Source organism: Marmota marmota, unplaced genomic scaffold (genome assembly GCF_001458135.2).
Source record: "Marmota marmota marmota unplaced genomic scaffold, marMar, whole genome shotgun sequence".
NCBI classification, from domain to species: Eukaryota; Metazoa; Chordata; class Mammalia; order Rodentia; family Sciuridae; genus Marmota; species Marmota marmota.
In genome coordinates, this window is record NW_025999949.1 from 1,360,378 (window position 1) to 1,383,832 (window position 23,455).

A 23,455-nucleotide genomic window follows, 5' to 3' on the forward strand; every position below is an offset into this window, starting at 1 on the left:
TATACCTTCCAGTTGTCTTTTCTATTGTGGTTAGTTTAAATACAGCTATAATGGATAAGTTTAATGTTTTAGGAGAAGTAAGTTATTGAGCAGAATAGGAATTGGTATAACATAGGCAAGAAAACCATTTATTGATATTTGGAGTATTAAATACTTTATGAAATAAAACCTCAAGTCCTGCTTGTCTTAAATATTTTGTTTCATTTTTTAGCCTGGTGTGGTGCCGCTCAGCTGTAATCCGAGTGGCTTGGGAGGCTGAGACAGGAGAATCCCAGGTTCAAAGCCAGCCTCAGCAACTGTGAGGCACTAAGCAACTCAGTGAGCTATCCCCTCTCTAAATAAAATACAAAGTAGGGCTAGGAATGTGGCTCAGTGGTCGAGTACCCCGGAGTTCAATCCTTGGTCCCTCCCCAAATTTTTTTGTTTCATTTTTTTATACTTATGTGACCTAGTACATTTTAATACTTTCAGAATTTGCTAGAGAGCTGTTGTTTATTTGACTATTTCAAATTGACTCAAAATGCAATTTTGTTCATAAGTATAAAGCAGTGTATATTTCTTGTGATTTCAGTGACCTTTGAGGAAGTTTTCAAAATTTTATATTTAGTGTTTTAGTGTTATAATAATAGAGGATTTGTGTGTGTTCTATGTTTGGCCTATTTTGTAATTTTCCATTAAAAACAGACAAATGCTTGAGTTTTAATTTTCTATACTTTGTTTTTATTGTACTAGCTATACGATGAATTCTTTTAACTTCCATTCTTTTAATGAATTTATTAATTGGGAGAGTTGGCATGAATTTGTAGAAAATAAGAAGATAAAACTCTTATTTTCATTGACAGTGAATGGATTCATCACATACTACATGCTACATACTTTGAAAAATGTACACATTGTGGAAAGGCTTAATCTGGCTAACACATGCAATACCTTTTTTGTGGTAAAAACACAATCTCTCATTAATTTTCAAAGTTCAGAATTTATAACCTACCTATCATCATTATATTATACAACAGAGCTCATGAACTTTCCTCTCATTTAACTGAAGTTTCATATCCTTTTACCAACATCTTCCCAAACCCTTCTTATCAGAAATAAAACTTGCCTGTACCTTACAAGTTCATTTTATTTATCTTGTAAATCCATGCTTTATGTATGGCATTGAGTAGCTAAGACCTTTCAAGGCATCTCATATTTGAAATGTACAAAATTATGTGAATTTACCCTAAGCTGTTAAATAATATATAAGTTTAAGGCTTTGTTATGCATAAGGATCAAGTAAAACAGATGCTTTAAGAGAGATCAAGTAGGTTTGTTAAGATAGAATCAGAACACCTAGGGATTTTGGAGGAAATGGTGCTTTCATATACAACTGATTGATAGGCAAGTAATTTTGCAAATTACTTTAGTAGGATCTAATGAATTTGAAAGTAGTTCTATGCTAATACTCATTTGTTTCAATTTTCAATGTATACTCCATAGCAAGAGTGAAGCAAGCTTTTGTTTAAAGGGTCAGAGAGTAAATATTATAAGCTTTGTAGGCTAGTAGGCAAAATTAAGGATTATGGTAGGTACTTAAAAGAACAAGAAGAAAAACGTTTCCAAAGTTTCAAGTTGACATAATTTGAAATGTAATAATTGAATTTTTTTTTGTAATACAGGTTTAAAAATTTTTTAAAATTCTAATTAGTTATACATAACAGTAGAATGAATTTTGACACATTGTACACAGATGAAGAAGCATAACTTCTCATTCCTTTGGCTGTACATGGTTCTGAGTCACACCAGTAGTATAATCATACATGTATATAGGGTGATAATGTCTGTCTGGTTCTGTCATTCTTCCCATACCCACTGCCCTATCCCTCTCTTCACTCCCCTCTGCACAATTCAAAGTTAATTTGTCCCCCTCTCTCCCCCGCCCTTTATGGATCAGCATCTATTTATTAGAGAAAACATTCAGCCTTTGTTTTTTGGGAATTGGCTTATTTCACTTAGCATGATATTCTCCAGCTCCATCCATTTATCTGCAAATGCCATAATTTCATTCTTCCTTATGGCTGAGCAATATTCCATTACATGTATATGTATCACATTTTCTTTATCCATTCATCTGTTGAAGGGTGAATCTATTTGGTTCCATAGTTTAGCTGTTGTGTGAACTGAGCTCCTTATAAACATTGATGTGGTTGCATCAATGTAGTATACTGATTTTAAGTCCTTTGGTTATATGCTGATAAGTGGGATAACTGGGTCAAATGGTGGTTCCATTCCAAGTTTTCTATACTTTGTTTTTATTGTACTAGCTATATGATGAATTTTTTTAACTTCCATTCATTTAATGAATTTATTAATTGGGAGAGTTGACATGAATTCTGAGACATCTCCATACTGCTTTCCAGAGTGGTTGTACCAATTTGCATGCCCACCAGCAAATATGAGAGTGTACCTTTTTCTCCACATCCTCATTAACTATTGCTTGTATTCTTGATAATTGCCATTCTGATTGGAGTGAGATGAAATCTTAGTTTTGATTTGCATTTCTTTAATTGCTGGAGATGATGAACACTTTTTTCATGCTTCTTGAAAGGTTATATTTCTTCTTCTGTTAACTTTTCGGTTCCATAGCCCATTTATTGATAAGGTTTTTTTTTTTTTTTTAATTTTTAAGTTTTTTGAGTTCTTTATATATCCTGGAGATTATTGCTCTATCTGATATGCGTGTGGTAAAGATTTTTTTTTTTCCATTCTGTAGGGTTTCTCATAATGTTATTGATTTTTTTTTTTTAGTTCTATGAAGAATGTCATTGGGATTTTAATATGAATTTGCATTAAATCTGTATAACAGTTTTGGTAGTATGGCCATTTTGACAATATTAATTCTGCCTATTCAAGAGCGTGGGAAATCTTTCTATCTTCTAAGGTCTTCTTTAATTTCTTTCTTTAGTGTTCTGTAGTTTTCATTGTACAGGTCTTTTACCTCTTTTGTAAGATTGATTCTCAAGTATTTTATTTTGGAGGGCTACTATGAATAGGTGGTTTTTCTAATTTCTCTAACAGTGGATCCATCACTTATATATAGAAATGCATTTCATTTATGGGTATTTTTAAAATTATGTTTTCCCACCTGATTATTTACTTATTTATTTTTGTAAGTGGTGCTGAGGATCGAACCCAGGGTCTCACAAGTGTGAGGCGAGTGCTCTACCGCTGAGCTACAACCCCAGCCCCTCGTTTATGGGTATTGATTTTATATATTGCTACTTTGCTGAATTCATTTATAAAAATTTACTCTATTGTCATGTATATCTAAAAAGAACAAATAAAAAATTTAAAATATATAGTTGTCATGTTACCAAACAATTCCATTCCTAGATATTGTATGCCAAAGAGAAATAAAAACCTAGATATGAATGCACATACCTAAATAATACAAACAGTTCAAATGGACAAATAAAATGTAGTACATCCATACAATGGACTATTACAATTCCAAGTTTTCTAAGGAATCTCCTTAATGCTTCCAGAGTAGTTGCAGCAATTTGCAGTACCACCAGCACTGCATGAGTTAACCTTTTCCCCGACATCCTCATCAACATTTATTGTTACTTGAATTCTTGATAATTGTCATTCTGACTGGAGTGAGATGAAATCTTAGTATAGTTTTAATTTGTATTTCTATAATTGCTAGAGATGATGAACATTTTTTCATGTTTATTGATTGATTTTATTTCTTCCTCTGTGAAGTGTCTGTTCAGTTCCTTTGCCCATTTATTAAATGAGTTATTATTATTATTTGGTGTTAATTTTTTTAAAAGTTTTTAAAAAATATATCCTGGAGATTAATGTTTTGAGGTACAGATAGCAAAGATATTCTCGTATTCTCTAGGATCTCTGTTTACATACTTGATTGTTTCCTTTACTGTGAAGAGTAAAGGATTGAACCCAGGGTCTCGCATGTGTTGTCATTCATTTTATTGATTCTTGATTTTATTTCTTGTGCTTCAGGAGTCTTTTTGAGGAAGTCGATTCCTAAACTGATATTATGCAGAATTGGGCCTGTATTTTTTTCTCATAGGCACGGGGTCTGTGTTCTAATGCTGAAGTCCTTGATCCACGTTGAGTTGAGTTTTGTGCAGGGGTAGAAGTGTTCAATTTCATTCTACTACATATGGATTTCTAGTTTTCCCAGCACTATTTGTTGAAGAGGCTATTTTTCTCCAATATGTTTATGGTGCCTTTGTCTAATATGAGATAACTGTAACCAAAGACACATCAAGGAAAGAAAAGTTCAGACCAACATCCCTGATTCTCATAGAAGCAAAATTATTAATCAAATACTGGCAAATCCTGTACAAAAACATATTAAAAAGATAGTGCACCATGATTATGTGCAGTTCATCCTAAGGATGAAAGGTTGGTTTTAGTATATGGAGATAAATGAATGTAATTCATCACATCAATAAACTTTGAGAGAAGAATCACATGATATTCTCAATATATTCAGAAAAACCACTTGACAAAATTCAGCATCCATTCATGCTCAAAACACTAGACAAACTAGTATTTGTAGGAACATACCTCAACATTGTGAAAGCAATATATGTAACCCAAGGCCAACATCATTTTAAATTGAGAAAAATCAAAGCATTCCCTCTCAAAACAGGAACAAGAAAGGGCTGCCCTTTCACCCCTTTTTTTTTCAAACATAGTTTTGAAACCTTACCCAGAGCAATTAGACAAAAGAAAGAAATTAAAGGCTTATGAATAGAAAAGAAGAGCTCAAACTATCCATATTTGCCATATGACATGATTCCTTATTTAGAACATGCAAAAATCTCTACCAAAAAGCTTCTACAACTCATAAACTAATTCAGCAAAATAGCAGGTTATAAAATTAACACATGTAAGTTAACTGCATTCCTATACATCTGTGATGAATAAACTGAAACAGAATTAGAAGAACTATCCCATTCACAATAGCCTTAAAAATATAAAATATTAGTGATCAGTCTAATAAAAGAGGTGCTAGACCTCTATAATGAAAAGTATAGAACACTAAAGAAAGAAATTGAAGAAGGCCTTAGAGGAAGGAAACATCTCCTATGCTCTTGGATAGGCAGAATTAATATTGTCAAAATGGCCATACTATAAAAACTGTTATACAGATTTAAGGCCATTTCTATTAAAATCCAGTGACACTCTTCATAGAAATAGAAGAAACACTCATGAAATTCATTTGGATAAATGAGAGGCCCAGAATAGCCAAAGTAATTCTTAGAGAAATGAAGCGGTAGACATCACAATACCAGACCTCAAGTTATACTACAGAACTATAGTAACAAAAATTGCATGGTATTAGTACTAAAACAGACATGGACACCAGTGGAACTTAACAGAAGACACTGAGACAAACCCACATAAATATAGTTATCTCATACTTATTTTTTCTTTTTATTTTATTTTATTTTTTTTATTTTATTTTTTTTATTGTTGGTTGTTCAAAACATTACATAGTTCTTGATATATCATATTTCACACTTTGCTTCAAGTGGGTTATGAACTCCCATTTTTAGCCCATATACAGATTGCAGAATCACATCAATTACACATCCATTGATTTAAATATTGCCATACTAGTGTCTGTTGTGTTCTGCTACCTTTCCTATCCTCTACTATCCCCCCTCCCCTCCCCTCCCCTCCCCTCTTCTCTCTCTACCCCCTCTACTGTCCTTCATTTCTCCCCCTTGTATTATTTTTCCCTTTCCCCTCATTTCCTCTTGTATGTTCTTTTGTATAACCCTGAGGGTCTCCTTCCATTTCCATGCAATTTCCCTTTTCTCTCCCTTTCCCTCCCACCTCTCATCCCTGTTTAATGTTAATCTTCTTCTCATGCTCTTCGTCCCTACTCTGTTCTTAGTTACTCTCCTTATATCAAAGAAGACATTTGGCATTTGTTTTTTAGGGATTGGCTAGCTTCACTTAGCATAATCTGCTCTAATGCCATCCATTTCCCTGCAAATTCTATGATTTTGTCATTTTTTAATGCAGCGTAATACTCCATTGTGTATAAATGCCACATTTTTTTAATTCATTCGTCTATTGAAGGGCATCTGGGTTGGTTCCACAATCTTGCTATTGTGAATTGAGCTGCTATGAACATCGATGTAGCAGTGTCCCTGTAGCATGCTCTTTTTAGGTCTTTAGGGAATAGACCAAGAAGGGGAATAGCTGGGTCAAATGGTGGCTCCATTCCCAGCTTTCCAAGAAATCTCCATACTGCTTTCCAATATTTTTTCTTTTTAATATTACAATGTTATATGTTTAATTTTTCTTCTTGAAGTTATTTTATTGGTATTTCCAAGTTTATTTTAGTTTCTTGTATTTGATGTGTTATTTTAAGAACAATTGTTATAAAATGTTAAAATATCAATGATATATTTTTATAGTTTGCCAAATGAGGTTTTTTTTTGTTGTTGTTGTTATGTGGCATTCTATTTATCTTTTAATTTAATACAATGTTTAACTCATTCAGTTTTTTTTAAATTTAATTTTTTTTTAACTCATTCAATTTTGTATTTAGGTAAAACTTATATTGGTTGTTAACTTTCTTTGCTTGATAGCATTTTTACTACTTCAAATAATTAGTTTTTAGAATTCTGCACTTTAATTGCTTTCTGAATCTGTGAACTATTGTTTGTGACAGCAACTTTAGTTCACCGTGGGCTTGTTTTCCTTTTCCCATATGAGCTATTTATAACTTTAGTCAAAGGTTATCAACAAATTATTAGATTATGTAAGTCTTTCCAATGTATCTAAATGCTGTACTTTGAAAGAGAGAGTTGACGATTTATTTTATAATATTTTGCCATAGTGAATTATAGGAAGCACAATATCACTATTGTAAATATAATCATTTGAGACTATATAGAAGGTAATTTCATTGTCCAGCAGTCCTCTCTTCATTATAATTTTTATCTGCTTGAATATTTTCTTAGGAGCATCTCAGAACAACACATAAGCATAATATTTTTTTTTTTTAAATTAATAGAATAATTTAGTTTCCCCAGAGTCCCTTGTAATTCTGCAAATAACCAGCAGGGGATCTCCTCTACATCCAATTTCCTCTGAATACTATATTAATAGTGTCTATAATTATACTGCGGGGGCTTAAAGAAAAATTGGTGACTTTGAGAGAGTTACTAGTTTAGCATAGTTGTTATGTGATACAGTATTACCTTTGTTCAGCTTTATTCATAACTCTAGAAATATTTGGAGGTTAGAGGTTAGACTTTTTTATTTTTTGTAACTGTGGATTAAACCCATGGGTGCTTTATCACTAAGCTACATCCTCCAGTTTTTATTTTTTATTTTGAGACAGTGTCTTGCTAAGTTGCTAAGGCTGGCCTCAAACTTGGAATCCTTCTCCTCAGCCTCCTGAATAGACATTGTTTTAATAATTTTGCTTTGTGTTGTCCTATACGTGTAAATTTCAGAACCTTTTAAATATTGGGCCTTTTGGAGGAAATGCCGAAATTATACAGTTCCCAGCATAGTAGTTTGCAAACTTTGTTGCCCTGAAAAGGTTTTCAAAATGAATGAATATGAAATAGTTTAATTTTTAAGTTAAAACGTAAAGCAATCATTTAGTATTAGAAACATGTTTTTTAAATAATTCTTGCCAGTTAAGAGTAGGAACTGTAGGAATTAATATATACCATTATGAATTTTTCTTGATAGTATTTAGATGGGTACGTCCATTAAAAAGCAGTTTTCTCTGATAATGTAATTCTTTCTGATGTCTTATTCTCTAAACTCTGTTTTTTGGTTATTGAAAACTAATTTCAGAAGAATGAATTTTGACACTGTGAATTTGATAAATGTTAGGGGCATAATAGGTTTTTGAAACCATTTGAAAATAGGTAAATTTTTTTTTTAAATTTTTATTATTATGATGCTGGAGAGCAAATCCAAGGGCTTCCCTTATGGTAGGGAAGTGCTCTCTACCACTGAGCTATACCTCCTGCCCTCTTTTTAAGAAATTGATCATTGTTGTATGCTAACGGAATAAATTTGTTTTTGAAAATTGGTTATGAGGAAATTCTAAATATGTTTTAATGTATTTGGTATAAATGTTAAAGTGGCTTAATATCCATGAAGTCATTATAAATCCAAGAATAAATATAATGACTGAAGATAAATATTGAGGTTAAGTTGCTTTTGTATTTTATTCGTAAACAATAACCCTTTATTTTGCAGTGCTGTCAGTTGGCCTTTCCAGTTTGACATGTTTCTATTATGAGAAATTCAGTGTCCAGGAATTTCAGGCATTGCTCTTGAGATTTTTAAAAATTGTGATCTGCTCCTTTTAAGTGTATACCTAATATAAAGATTAATTTATGTCATGAACCAAATTTCCTGGAGCATGAACCTCAAATTTACTATCATTTTTATAGAATAAAGGAGAAAGAATTAATATTTTAGGATATTTTTGGATATACTTGTTGTGTGTGCCTAATCCAATTTGAAGGCAAAAGACACTTTAAACATTGTTCTTGTAGTTAATACTCTTTTTGTCAGATAATACTAATTTATAATTTATAATGTGGAACATGCAGTCAGCCTTTTATAGAAAAAGATGTATATTTCAGTGGATCACAGAACAACACAGAAAGAATACATATAGAAATAAAATATGAAGCCTAAAAAATTAGTCCAAAAGATGGTGATCTTTTAGGGATATCAATGAAATATATCTTGTAGTTTTCAGTTTTCTTTTATCAACAAAAGAAAATGTTGATAATTTTGGAAATAGAGAAAGAGATTGAAGCATATTATACATCTGTTTTACAGGAAATTGAAACTGACATTGGTGAACATTTGGATCTTTTCTTTTTTCCAGATATTTGGTTTTCAGGCAGGACTGACATCTTTGGATGTTAGTGGATCTTACTGCTTACCTGTACCAATTATTCCCTCCTTCAGCACTGCTCTTTATGGTAAATTTCTGAAATTCCCCACTTGCTGGTAAGCATTTATGTTAAAATGTGTTTTATGTTAATTTTCATTTTATAATTTTAGGGAGGAAAAAGAAAATATTTCTGTCTTACGTCCATATGTTAGTACTATCAACTATATTATAGTGTAAATGTCTAAATGTGTTTGTTTATCGTGTCTTTTTTTGTAAATAGTAATTGTTGATATATCATTGAAGTTTAAGAAGGTGTTGTAGCTTCAGATTGTAATAGATACTGCAAGAGCAAGTGTACCCCCCCTTTTAAAAGTTTTAGAAAAGAGGTGCTTTTAATATGAAGGCCTGAGTATTCATGTATTAAATAATTTCAAATGTATTCACAGCCACTGAGCAAAGCATATGCATTACATATAAAGTTATAATGTTTGTCATCATAGCTACATTTTGGAAGAAACTGATTTTTTAGTTCTTATTTTTATTCAGTGTGGGTTGCTTTAGTTGGAGGTCATTTTTACTTAAATTCAAAGAGATTTATAGAAAAGTCATATTTTCTAGTAATATTGTCTAGTCATATCACTTTAGTTAAAAATAATGCTTTTAATATATTAAAGAAATTAAAGTATTTTTGCACTTGAAAATGTGAAATATTTCAATTGTTTGTAAAGTATTTTTTTGCTTTCTCATTCTAATTAGCAATCTTATTATCTTTTAAAGAGTTTTTTTTAGTTGTTGATAGACCTTTATTTTATTTATTTACATGCTGTACTGAGAATTGAACCCAGTGCCTCATTCATGGCAGGCAAGTGTGCTACTGCTGAGCCCAAAGCCCCAGTAATCTTATTTTTACAGAGTATTTTGTTGATTTTTTTAATTATTATTAAAAGAAAAAAATAGGTATTTTTAAAAATCCAAAATGCTTTAAATTCTTTAATAGTATTTAACTTTTAAATTAGTAAGGTAAATTCTCACATTTTAATGAAAGTTGCCTATTGATCCAGGTAATTAAAAAAAGAAGTTGTTCTATAGTCTTGGTATGAATTCCTTTATAAAATTGTTCCACTTTAATGTTATTATTCTTATTCTTGGTAAAGTTCATTTTGCCTTTATTTATCCATAGTCCTCATATATCCTTTATTACGTTTTATAGTGATAGATAGTATATTTATTTCTATGTATATAACATGTTGTATTTCAGCCACATTTTATATTCTAATGTATTAAGAAAGAGTACACATTTGTCACAGTTGATGTGTGAGTACCAATTTTAATAATCATTTCTGAAAATGGATATCTCAATTATGTGCTAATATATTTATCAATTACAGGACCAAAATAATTTTTTTGTGTACAGTGGTGTTTATTACACCCTAGTTTCCAAAATGAATTGTAACCTTTACATGAAAAGAATTGAGTATTTAAATATGTTCATTTTAAGGATATCTAAGGTTTATATAAAGTCAAATGTTAAAGAAAATGTGGTATAGGTACACAATGGAATGTTACTCACCCTTAAAGACGAATGAAATTATGGCATTTGCAAGTAAATGGATGGGGCTGGAGAATATCATGATAAGTGAAATAAGCCAATACCTTGCAAAGCCAGAGGCTGAATGTTTTCTCTGAAGTGGATGCCAGTCCTTAATGTAGGGGGATAGACAAGAATGAAGGAACTTTGGATTGGGCAGAGAGGAGTGAGGGGAGTGGAGAGGGTATGGGTGTGGGAAGAACATTGGAATGCGATGGGTGTTACCATGTATACATGTATGACTACAGTACCTGTGTGATTCTGCACCATGTATAGCTGAACGAGTGAGAAGTTGTGCTCCATTTGTGCACAGTGTGTCAAAATGCATTCTATTCTTATGTCATGTATAACTAATTATAAATTTAAAAAAATTTTGCTGTGACTTAAAATGTCTGTGCCTATCTAAAAATATTCCAGTAAATACTGAAGACATAGATCACAGAATGTTAAGTTTTATTTGGGTGTGTTCTGTTGTTTTTCTAGACATGACCCCTTCTATGTTATTTCAGTGAGTTTTCTTTTGCCTTATTTTACAGAAGTATGTTGCTATTAAATAGTTTGTTGAAATTAGTTTTCTTAAATAGAAAAATTATCTTCAACATAACTTTAGCAAGTGTAAATTGAAAGTAATACATACAAAATTCAATCAATTGAGATGCTGCTTACTAAGAGCAATTTATTTATTTCATATTTTTAAATTTTTCTTTTTAGTTATACATGACTAATAGAATGTATTTTGCCATATAGAATGAATGTATTTTGACATACATATATAGAGTATAACTTCCCATTGTTTTGATTGTATACTATGTGGAGTTACACTGTTGTGTCTTCATATATAAACAGAGGAAAGTTATGTCTCATTCATTCTACTGTCTTTCCCATTCCCTTCTCCCCTCCTTTGCCCCCCCGCCTTACCCCTGTCCCAATTAAATGAACTTTCATTCCTCCCTCCACTCTCTCCACCTATTGTGAGTCAGCATCTGCCTATCAGAGAGACTGTTTGGTATTTGGGTTTTGGGGATTGGCTTATTTCACTTAGCATGATATCCTCCAGTTCCATCCATTTACTGGCAAATGCCATAATTTCATTCTTCTTTACGGCTGAGTAGCATTCATTTGTGTATATGTACCACATTTTCTTTATCTATTCATCTATTGAATGGCACCTAGATTGGTTCCATAATTGTGAATTGAGCTGCTATGAACATTGATGTGGCTGTATCACTATAATATGCTGATTTTAAGTCCTTTGGGTATATGCCGAGGAGTTGGATAACTCCATCAAATGGTGGTTCCATTCCAAGTTTTCTAAGGAATCTCCAAACTGCTTTCCAGAGTGGTTGCACCAATTTGTAGTCCCACCAGCAGTGTATGAGTGTACCTTTTTCTCCACATCCTTACCAACATTTATTGTTACTTGAATTCTTGATAATTGCCATTCAGACTAGCGTGAGAGAGAATCTCAGTGTAGTTTTAGTTGAACACTTTTTCATATTTGTTGACCATTTGTATTTTTTCTGTGAAGTCCCTGTTTAGTTCCTTTGCCCACTTATAGATTAGGTTATTTAGTTTATTGTTTTTAAGTTTTTTGAATTCTCTATATATTCTGGAGATTAATGCTTTGTCTGAGGTGCAGGTGTCAAAGATTTTGTCCCATTGTCTAGGATCTCTGTTTACATTCTTGATTGTTTCCTTTGCTTGGTTTTAGTTTGTTGCCATCCCATTTATTGATTCTTTATTTTATTTCTTGTGCTTTGGGAGTCTTGTTTAGGAAGGTCGTTCCTAAGATGACACGATGGAGATTTGGGCCTACATTTTCTTCTAGTAGGTGCAGGGTCTTCATTTTAGTGCCTAGGTCCTTGATTCACATTGAACTGAGTTTTGTGTGGGGTGAGAGACATAGTCTAATTTCATTTTGTTCATATGGATTTCTAGTTTTCCCAGCACCATTTATTGAAGAGGCTATCTTTTCTCCAGTATAGGTTCATGGTGCCTGTGTCCACTGTGAGAGAACATGATTTATGTCGGTTGTCCCAGTGCAGTGTCTTCTATTCTGTACTGTTGGTCTTCATGCTTGTTTATTTATTTATTTTGGTGCCAATACCTTGCCATTTTTGTAATTTAAGATCTGATATTGTAAAGTCTTCTGTTTCACTGTTCTTGCTCACAATTGCTTTGGCTATTCTGGGCCTCTTATTTTTTCAAGTGTATTTCATGACTGCTTTTTCTATTTCTGTGAAGAACATCATCAGAATCTTGGTAGGAATTTCATCAAATCTATGTAGTGCTTTTGGTTGTATGGCCATTTTGACAGTATTAATTCTGCCTATCCAAGAGCATGGGAGATCTTTCCATCTTCTAAGGTCTTTGTCAGTTTCCTTCTTTAGTATTCTGTAGTTTTCATTGTTCAGGTCTTTCCCTTCTTTTGTTAGATTGATTCCAGAACGTTTTATTTTATTTTTTTTTTAGGCTACTGTAAATGGGATAGTTTTCCTGGTTTCAGTTTATTTATCACTGATGCATGGGAATGCAGTTGATTTACGTGTGTTAATGATACTTTACTGAATTCATTTATTAGTTCTAGAAGTTTCCTGGTGGAGATTTTTGTGTCTTCTACATATAGAATAATGGGAAGTAGGGATAGTTTGAGTTTTTATTTTCCTATTTATATCCCTTTAATTTCTTACTTTTGTCTAAAAAATTGCTCTGACTAGAGTTTCAAGGATGGGTTTGAGTGAAAGTGGTGAAAGAGTCATGTTCCAGTTCTTGGTGGGAATGCTTTCAATCTTTCTCCAATTAGAATAATGTGGCCTTGGTTTTAGCATTGGTAGTTTTTACAGTGTTGAGGTACATTCCTACTATCCCTAGCTTTGCTAGTAGTGTTCTTTCACTTCTTACTTGTCTCTCTGTTTTCTCTCCTTTTACTGTCTTTTATTTTGCAGATTACTTTATGTATATTTTAAATTATTTTTCTGGCATTTCTTCCTCTGTGGTGTTGGTGGATTCTATTACCGGAGTAACATGGATTGTGTGAGGCAATCTGTTCTGCTTTTTTATTATTTTGTGTGTCCTTCCATGTAATATTGTAAATAGAGGCAGTAGAATTTCTACCTGTTGGACTTATAGTGTCTCTGAATGTTTCTTACTATGATGTCTATAATTTTAATTATCACAGTAAACAGAAAGGATATGATCAGCTTTTGTCTACATTAAAAACAGCAAGTTTGCAAAAGGAATTACAATTTCAAATGGTAGGCAGGGAAAAAAACAGTGATATTGGATGTGATGATAATGAGGGAGGAGGAGTGAATATAGGAGTAAAAAGGAAGAGTGAAAGAGAGAACAATAGAAATTGGCTGTTTTTGGAGTAAGAGAGAAAAAAATCAAGGGATAGAGAAAACTATATGTGAAGAAAAATTTTTTTAAGTTAAAAATAAATGTAAAAGTAAAAGAATGCAAAAGAAAACTAGAATATTACTAATCTAACACCCTAGACTTCAAAAAACTGATCTTTGAAAAATAAGTGGCTTCAAAAATCATAGAAATGAGAAAAAAATATGGGTATGTATAAGGTTTAGAAAATTTTGTGATTTTTTTCCATTCTTCTTTATGCCCGAGTAATATTCCATTGTGTATATACAGCACATTTTCTTTATCCATTCATCTGTTGAAAGGCATCTAGATTGGTTCCATAGGTTAGTTATTGTGAATAGAGCTCTTGTAAATATTGATGTAGTTGTGTTGCTGAACTATGTTGATTTTAAGTCTTTTGGGTATACACCAAGGAGTGGGATAACTGGGTCAAATGGTGATTTCATTACCAGTTTTCTAAGGAATCTCCATAATCTCTATATTTCCATAGTGGTTGCACCAATTTGCAACCCCACCAGCAATGTATGACAGTACCTTTCTCCCCACATCCTCGCCAACATTTTTTGTTATGTGAATTCTTGATAATTGCCATTATGACTAGAGTGAGATGGAATCTAAGTATAGTTTTATTTTGCATTTCTGTAAGTTCTAGAAATATTGAATTTTTTAAATATTTGTTGACCATTCATATTTCTTCTGTGAAGTCCGTGTTTAGTTCTTTGTCCATTTATCAATTGAGTTATTGGTTTTTTTGTTTTTGAGTTTTTCGAGTTCTCTATATATCCCGGAGATTCGTGCTCTATCTGAAGTGTAAGTGGCAAAGATTTTCTCCATTCGCTAGGATCTCTGTTTACATTCTTGAATGTTTCCTTTACTGTTGAAGAAGCTTTTCAGTTTGTTGTCATCCCTTTTATTGATTCTTGATTTTATTTCTTGTGCTTTCGGAATCTTGTTGAGATAGTTGGTTCCTAAGGTGACATGATGGAGAATTGGGACTGCATTTTCTTCTAATAGGTGTGGGAGCTCTGTTCAGATGCCTATGACCTTGATCCACTTTGAGTGATGGGGGCTAAATTTCCTTGTAGTACATATGCATTTCCAGTTTTCCCAGCACTAGTTGTTGAAGAGGCTATCTTTTCTCCAGTGTAGGGTTTTGGTCACTTTGTCTAAGATGAGATAAGTGTATTTATGTGAGTTTGTCTCTGTGTTTTCTATTCTATCCCATTGGACTACATGTCTGTTTTAGTGCCAATACTATGCTGTTCTGTTAGTAGAGATTTGTAGTATAATGTAGGGTCTGATATTGTGATGCTTCCTGTTTCCCTTTTCTCACTAAGATTGCTTTGGCAATTCTTCTTTGTCTGTTGAGAGCAACTGTAAGGTTAAGATGGTGCCTGGCAGGCACAAATCACGAGCCACTTGAAAATTCAAGCAGGACCGAACTTTATTTTTAGAACTCACGGGCACACTTCCCACGCAAACTCCACCAGAACTTGGGGAACTTTGAGAGCACTCAACTGGAACTCAACCGTGAACTCCACCCACGTGAACTCTCTAGGAACTCCACTAGAGCCCAACCAGAACTCAACCAACCCATGCGAACTCTCTAGGAACTTGCAAGAGCTCAAAGATAGCGGGCACTGAAGGCAGCAGGAACCACTCCTTCTGCCAAAATGCCAGGCACCATCTTGATCTGGCCGTGGCTCTCAACATTTGTCCCTTCTTTTTAATGTGGGCTTTAAGCTCACTTCATCTGATAGGATAGAAACCCTTGTTTTTAACAAGATATATGTGAATGACATTTTTTTCCTGTTCTTTATTCTGTGGATATCTTTGCCTATGAGGTGAGTCTCTTGGAGACAGCACATTTTGAGGTCTTATTTTATTATCTAATCTGCTAGTCTATGTCTTGATTGATGAGTTTAGGCCATTTATAGTCATTGCTGTTATTGAGTGATGACCTTTGTTCTACCCCGTTTTTTTTTCATTTCTAGTTTTTAATTTGTATTAATTTCTACTTAGATTGATTATTGTAGTGTAGTTCCTCCTTCTGTTAGTTTTTATTTAATTTTAATTTCTTCTTTATGAAATATTTTATTGAGTAATGTTTGTAGTGCAGGCTTTTTAGTTGTGAATTCTGTTAACTTTTTTTTATGATGGGAGGTTTTTATTTCTTCTTCAAATATGAAGGTTAATTTTGCTGGGTATACTGTTCTTGGTTGACATCCATTTTCTTTCAGAGCTTGGTATATATTATTCCAAGACATCCTAGTTTTAATTAGCATCTGGGTGACAAATCATCTGAAATCAATTGTTTTCTCTCTAAATGTGACCTGTCATTTGTCTCTAGGCACCTTTAAATATCCTTTTTCTGTATGTTAGGCATTTTCATAATAACGTGCCTTGATGTGGGTCTGTTGTATTTTTGTATGTTTTGAATCCTTTATACCTCCCGTATTTTATCTTGCATTTCATTTTTTAAGATTTGGGAAGTTTCAGATATTATTTCATCGACAAAAATGTGCATTCCTTTAGTTTGTGTTTCTGAGCCTTCATGTATCCCAGTAAATCTTAAATTTGATCTTTTCATGTTTTCCCATATTTCTTGAAAATTCTCTTCATGGTTTCTTAACATTTTTCTCTGTAGTTTATGGACTTTATGTTCAAGATTATATATTTTGTCTTCATTGTCTGAAATCTGCCTTCCAAGTGGTCTCATCTGCTAATGATGTTTTCCTTTTTTTTTTTTTTTTTTTTTGCATACCGGTGATTAAACTCAGGGGCACTCAACCATTGAGCCATACCCCCAGCCTTATTATTCGTATTTTATTTGGATACAGCGTTTCAGTGAATTGCTTTGTGCCTTGCTGTTGCTGAGGTTGGTAATCCTCCTGCTTTGCTTCCTGAGCCGTTGGGATTATAGGAGTACATCACTGCACCCAGCTCCTTTGAATTTTTAATTTGGTCATTGATTTCTTCATTTTGAAGATTTTTGCTTGTTTTCTTTCAGAATCTCTATCTCTTTATTCAACTTATCTTTCACTTACTCTTTTTTCTGTCTGATTTCACTCCTAATGTCTTCTTTTGTTTTGAAGATCAGTGTAAATATAAACCTTCAAAAATCCTTCTCTGACATTTAGTCCACTGGGTATTAGTGGATTCTGTTATTGATGTATTTTGATTTGTTTGGAATGGTTCATTCCGTTTTTCATATTGTTTCAGTATGAGTTTTAGCCAGCTGAGCTTCTACTCTGTGAACTTATAATATCCTGAATGTTTCTACTACGTCATGTTTTCGGGGTAGACAAATAATGACAACAACCAATACAAACAGTATATGGCAGTAAATGAAAGACTTTGTTCTTATTATCACATATATGGATATTAATTTCTGTGTAGAAAGAAATGGTATGATAAGCAATTGGAACAGTAAAAACAGGAAGATTGCAAAAGGTTTGCTATTTCAAAAGTTGAAATGGGAAAATGTCAAAGAAATGTAGGCTCTCATGATTGTGAGGTAGGAGGAGAGAAAGTAGAAGTAAAAAAAATAAAAGAAGAGTTAAAGAGAGAGCTCTTAGAAAAAGAAAAGAGAGAAAGAGAATCGAGAAATAGACAAGTCGAAAACAACAACAAAAAGCAACAAAATATATTCTAATCAAAATCCCTAGCCCTTACAGGTCAGAGTCATGAAAAATAACTTCCTTCAATAAATGCTAGAAATGAGAAAAGTTAGACAAGTATGTATATGTACAAATATCCACAAACCATTAAGCACATGATTAAAAAAATAAAATAATATAAATAATTCAAAAACAAAAATTAGCCAGGCACTGTGGCTCACGCCTGTAATCCTTGCAGTTCAAGAGGCTGAGACAGGAAGATTGAGATTTCAAAGCCAGCTTTAGCAAAAGTCAGTCACTGACCATCTCAGTGAGACCCTGTTTCTAAATAAAATACAAATAATAGGGTAGGGGATATGTCTCAGTTTTCAAAGTGTCCCTGAGGTCAATCCCTAGTACTCAAAATAAATAAAAATGAAAAGGTTTTTGATGAAAAATTAAGGAGTTTTTTCAAATGCCATGGTCAAAAATTGTCAGTGATAATATATATTGGTTGTCTGTTCCCAAGTTTCTTTCTTTCTGTTTTTTCTTGAGGTACATGAGAGTAGTACCTGCAGCCTGTCTAGACCTTCTTCGTTTTGTGTTGCTCTTCAGGTTGGTGGTTGGAGTTCAAAAATTGTGGTTTCTTACGATGTGGGGCACCTTAGAGAGTCTACAGTGACCCCATCCTGCTCCACTCTCAGGATGGGGTCACTGTAGAATTCTTTGAGAATATTTCCTAGATGGGAGCTCCTGGAGGCAGTGTTTAGGTTCAGTTAGTCCCCTAGCGCTTCTTTCAATGGCAAGTGGTGCCTCAGTCTGGCTGGGCACAAAATAACCAGGAGGTCACGAGCCGCTTGTAGGTTCAAACAGGAACTACTTTACTGCCCAAACCCCACGGGAACTTTCCAGAACTCCACGGAAACTCCGCGAGAACCAACAGGAACTCAATGGGAACTCCTCGAGAACCAACGGGAACTCAAAGGGAACTCAAAAGTAGCGGGCACCCGAGGTAGCAGGAGCCGCCTTATTGCCAGACAGCAGAGGTTTATATACACAACTGAATACACAGCTTGTTTCAATTTAGCATCATCCAATTACAGCAATCAGTCATTATCTTAATACACAGCTTAACTTAATTATCATCATCTTAATGGCTTGCTGGCGTTGCTTCTCAACCACTCCTTCTGGCAAAACGCCAGGCGCCATCTTGACTTGGTTGTGACTCTCAACAAAGTGGTCTGAAGATTTTCAATCAGCACAGATCCAGAGCCAGGCAGCTGCTTATCCACGACTAAAGTCTGAACTGCCATGATGTATTCTCAGTTTCGCTTGCACAGCAGAGAACTCATTCCTTCATTCCCTTCTGCCACATGTAAATCCAGTTTTTCTTGGCTTCCTGGGCTATGTCCAAAGTGCACACTCAACCCCACACACTGGTCTTGAGAACTGCCAGACTCAAAAGGTGAGGGGAATCCAGTGTCTCTTGGATCTGAGTGTTTGGTATTCCTCTGGGTAAAACTGTATTTGAATTTCTTCTGGTTTTCAAGGCACACTCTGCGTCATATGGTGGGCCTCTCTCTCTTCTGTTTTTTGGGGCCTAGCTTGTATTACAAAGGTCTAGGGATCAGGGTTTGGTCCCACAGCCACCAGCTGCCATAGCGTTGGAGGGGGTATGGCGTCTGTCTTGACTGTCCTTGAACAGCTCAGAGATGTGCAGCTTCTTTTCTACACAAGAACATAATGTAGCTCATCCACTGAGTTAGTCAGGGATGTCCTTGATCTCTGATTTCTCTGCATCAACACATGCCACAGTGCTGCTTGAAATCTGGGCTTTCATAGTTCCCCTCAGTGGTTTGCCTGCATTGAATTGGCCCTGGTGGTTGCCAGCACTGGTGGTGTTATTTTTTTCTTTTGAAATTTTATTATCCAAGCCTCTGAGTCCCTAAACTGTTTTGAAAGTTCAGTATTAAGTCCCCATAAAGTTTTTTTTTTTTTTTACCCACCTCACTGAGAATGTTTATCCGTCTTCCTGGTCTCATGCCATGAATCTGCTTAGAAAACATCATCCCAAGCTGTTCAATTTGTCTCACTTACTGATTCTTGGTTTCATTTCTTGTGCTTTTGGGTTCTTTTAACTTTGTACTATGCCAGTATATTGGAGCTTTGACCCTGTGTTTTCTTCTAGCAGTTGCAAAATTTTTGGTCTAATTCTTGTCTTTGATCCATTTTGATTTGACTTTTGTGAGGGGCGAAAGATACTAATCTAGTTTCTTTTTTTTTCCACATGGTTATCCAGTTTTTCTAGTACTGTATGTTAAAAGGCTATCTTTTTGCCTTTTTGATACTTGGCATCTTTGTCAACTATCAGATGATCATAATTTATGTGGGTTTGTCTGTCTTCTATTATGTTCTATTGTTCTTCATGTCTCTTTTGATGCTAATACTATGCTGTTTGTGTTATTATACTTCTGTAGTGTAACTTGAGATTTGGTGTTGTGATACCTCCAGTATCACTCCTCTTAAGATTACTTTGGCTAGGGCTGGGGATGTGGCTTAAGCGGTAACGCACTCACCTGGCATGCGCGGGGTGCTGGGTTCGATCCTTAGCACCACATAAAAATGAAATAAAGATGTTGTGTCCACTGATAATTCTCTCTCTTTGTCTTCTCTATCAAAAAAAAAAAAAAAAAAGATGACTTTTGCTATTCTGGGTCTTTTTGTTTTACTAATGAATTTTAGGACTGCTTTTCCTAGTTTTGTGAAGAATGTCATTGGTATTTGGTTGGGCATTGCATTGAATATGGATAATGATTTTTGTAGTATTGCTACTTTGATAATTTTAACTCTTCCTCATCCAATAGCATGGGATGTCTTTCCATCTTCATAGGTTTTGAATTTTATTCTTCGGTGTTCTATTGTTTTCATTGTAGAGATCTTTCTCCTCCTTTGTTAGATTAATTTCCGTGCATTTTATTTTTTGATGTTATTGTAAATGGGATAGTTTTCCTGATTTCTTTCTCAGTAGAATTGTTACTGAAGTATAGGAAAGCTATTGGTTTGTGAATATTGATCATGTATCGCGCTACTTTGTTGAATTTATCAGCTCTAGAAGTCAGCTGGTGGAGTTTTTTTTTTTTGTCTTTTATATATAGTATTATATTATCAGCAAACAGATAATTTGACTTTTTAAAAATTTGTATTACTTTACTTCCTTCTTTTGCCTGATTGCTTGGGGGTAGAGTTTAAAGACTATAATAAATAGAAATATTGAGTGGACATTCATGCCTGTTCCAGATTTTAGACGAATTGTTTTCTGTTTTTCTCCATTCAGTTTGATATATTAGGTTTGTTATATTTAGGCTTTATAATGTTGAGGTAAGTTCCTTCTATCCTTAGTTTCTCCAGTATTTTGAACATGAATGGGTACTGGATTTTATTAAATACTTTTTCTGCATCTATTGACATAATCATATGATTTTTGTCTGTAATTCTATTTGGTGAATTATATATATTGATTTGAACATGTTGAATTAGCCTTGCATCCCTTGGATGTAATCCACTCGATCATAGTGTACTATCTTTTTGAACACTTTTTTGAATGTGATTTGCTAATATTTTATTAAGGATTTTTGCATCTGTGTTCATCAGGGATATTGGTTTGTACTTTTCTTTGCTGTGTCTTTGTCTGGTTTTGGTATCAATGATAGAATGAATTTGGTAGTGTTCCCTCTTTTTCTATTTAATGAAATAATTTGAGGAGGATGGGCCTTAGTTCTTGTTTAAAGGTCTGATGGATTGTGGCTAAGAATTCATTTGGTTTTGAAGTTCTTTGGAAGACTTTTAATTGCTGTTTCAATTTTTTTGATATTGGTCTGTTTAGATTTTCTATATCTTTCTGGTTCACTTTTGACAAGTCAGATATGTCTAGAAATTTATCAGTGTCTTCTGGGTTTTCTACCTTTGGAGAGTACATTTCTGAAATAATTACTAATGATCATCTGGATTTCAGAAGTGTCTTCTTGAATTTTCCTTTTTTTTTTAAAAATCTCTAATTTTGTTAATTTTGGCCTGATCTTTTTTTTAGTTAGTTTGGTTAATGCTTTACCAATCTTATTTATCTTTTCAAAGAACCGACTCTTTATTGCACTGATTCACTGTATTTTTTTTAATTCTCAATTTTATTAATTTTGGTTCTTATTGTAATTATGTCCTGACTACTATTTGTCTTGGCATTAAGTTGTTCTTCCTTTTCTGAGGCCTTGAGATATAGCATTAGATTATTTATTTGGAATCTTTCTATTTCTTAAATGAAGGCACTTAATGCTGTAAACTTCCTTTTATAATTGCCTTCATGCTGTCCCAGGGATTTTGATACGTTGTGTCTCTGTTCTCACATCTTTCTGTGAATTTCTTCTCTCATCCTTTTTTCTTCATTAGAGTATTGTTCAATCACCATGTTTACGTAGTTTTTATAAATTTTTTTGCTCTTTCTTTCTAGTTTTATTTCATTATGACCTGATAGAATACACGGATTATATCACTTTTTTGGTATTTGCTAAGACTTGAATTGTGATGTAAAATATGGTTTATTTTTGAAAAGGCTCCATGAACTGCTGAGAATAAAATGAATTCATCTGCTTTGGGGTGAAATATTCTGTAGGTATCTGTTAGGTCTATTTGATTTATAATATTATTTAGGTCAGAAATATATTTATTTTTATGTTTGGATGATCTGTCTGTTAGTGATATTGTTGTGTTGAAATCAGCCAGTGTTCCTGTAATCAAGCACTGACATTTGGGGAATAAATATTTACCATTCTTATGTATTCTTGTTAGAATGTTCCCTTTATCAATATGTAGTGACCTTCTTTGTCTCTTCTGATTAATTTTCACTTGAAATTTGTTTTGTCAAATAGGAGACTATTTATTTTAGGAGACTGCTTATTTTCACACTGTTTGCATGTAATATTTTTTTCCATCATTGAACTTTCATCTTATGAATGTCTGCCTAAGACATGAGTCTCTTACAAACAGCATGTAGTTGAGTCTTATATTCTATACATTTGCCAATCTGTCTTTTAATTGAGCAGTTTGAAACCCTTTGCATTCAGTGGTATTATGGATAGATGATGATTATTTGCTGTCATTTTGGTCAGTTTCCCCGTATGTATTTCTATCTTGTTTTTCTTTTAATACAGTTCCTCTTCTAACGAGCTTCATCTATTTCAGAGATTTGGGGTTTGATTTTGGGTTTTTCTGTGTGCAGTTTATCTTAAAGTATTCTTTGTAGTGCTGGGTTAGTGGTCATGATTTCTCTAAGTTTATCCTTATTATGGAACTTTTAATTCTAGAAGATAGCTTTGCTGGATACGGCAATATTGAATGCCAATTTTTTCCTTTTAGAGTGTCTTCTATCTTTCTAGTTCCTCCTTGATCTTAGGGTCTGAATTAAGAAGTCAGAAATGAGCCTTATTGGTTCGTTTCCATATGTGTCCTGACAAATTTCTCTTGCAGCTTTTAATAAAATTTCCTTTTTTTTATGTTAGACAATTTGATTATGTGTGTCTTGGGGACATTCTTTTTTTGATATTATCTGTTTATGGTCCTACGTGCATCCTATATGTAGATGTCTATCTCATTTCTAAGGTGGTGAAAATTTTTTGCTACTATCTCACACATGAGGTTTTTACGGCCTTTAGCCTCTATCTCCATGTTTTCTTCTATCCCAATGACTCTTAGGATTTGTCTCTTGATGAATCCCAGAGTTCTCATATATTCTGATCGTGTTTTTTCATTATTTTTTCCCTTTATTGCATTCTGACTATTTCAGTTTATATCTTGTGTTAAAGGCCTGAAGTTCTGTCTTCAAGTTTTGAAGTTCTGTCTTCAAGGTTTGAAGTTCTGTTTCCTTCCTTCCTTCCTTCCTTCCTTCCTTCCTTCCTTCCTTCCTTCCTCCCTCCCTCCCTCCCTCCCTTCCTT

The 23,455-nt window shown here is 33.6% G+C and overlaps 1 protein-coding gene across 21 annotated transcripts in view; it reads left to right on the top strand.

Moving 5' to 3' along the window:
- Vps13b (vacuolar protein sorting 13 homolog B) overlaps window positions 1-23,455 on the top strand; it is a 734,817-nt gene that overhangs the window by 116,159 nt on the left and 595,203 nt on the right. For all 21 annotated transcript variants that reach the window (XR_007347142.1, XR_007347143.1, XR_007347144.1 and 18 more), the window contains one exon: window positions 8,903-9,027. Coding sequence is in view for 18 of the 21 variants with exons in the window: in XM_048801898.1 (XP_048657855.1) it covers window positions 8,903-9,027 (125 nt within the window). In the remaining 3 variants the exon portion in view is untranslated. The remainder of the gene's footprint in view (window positions 1-8,902; window positions 9,028-23,455) is intronic.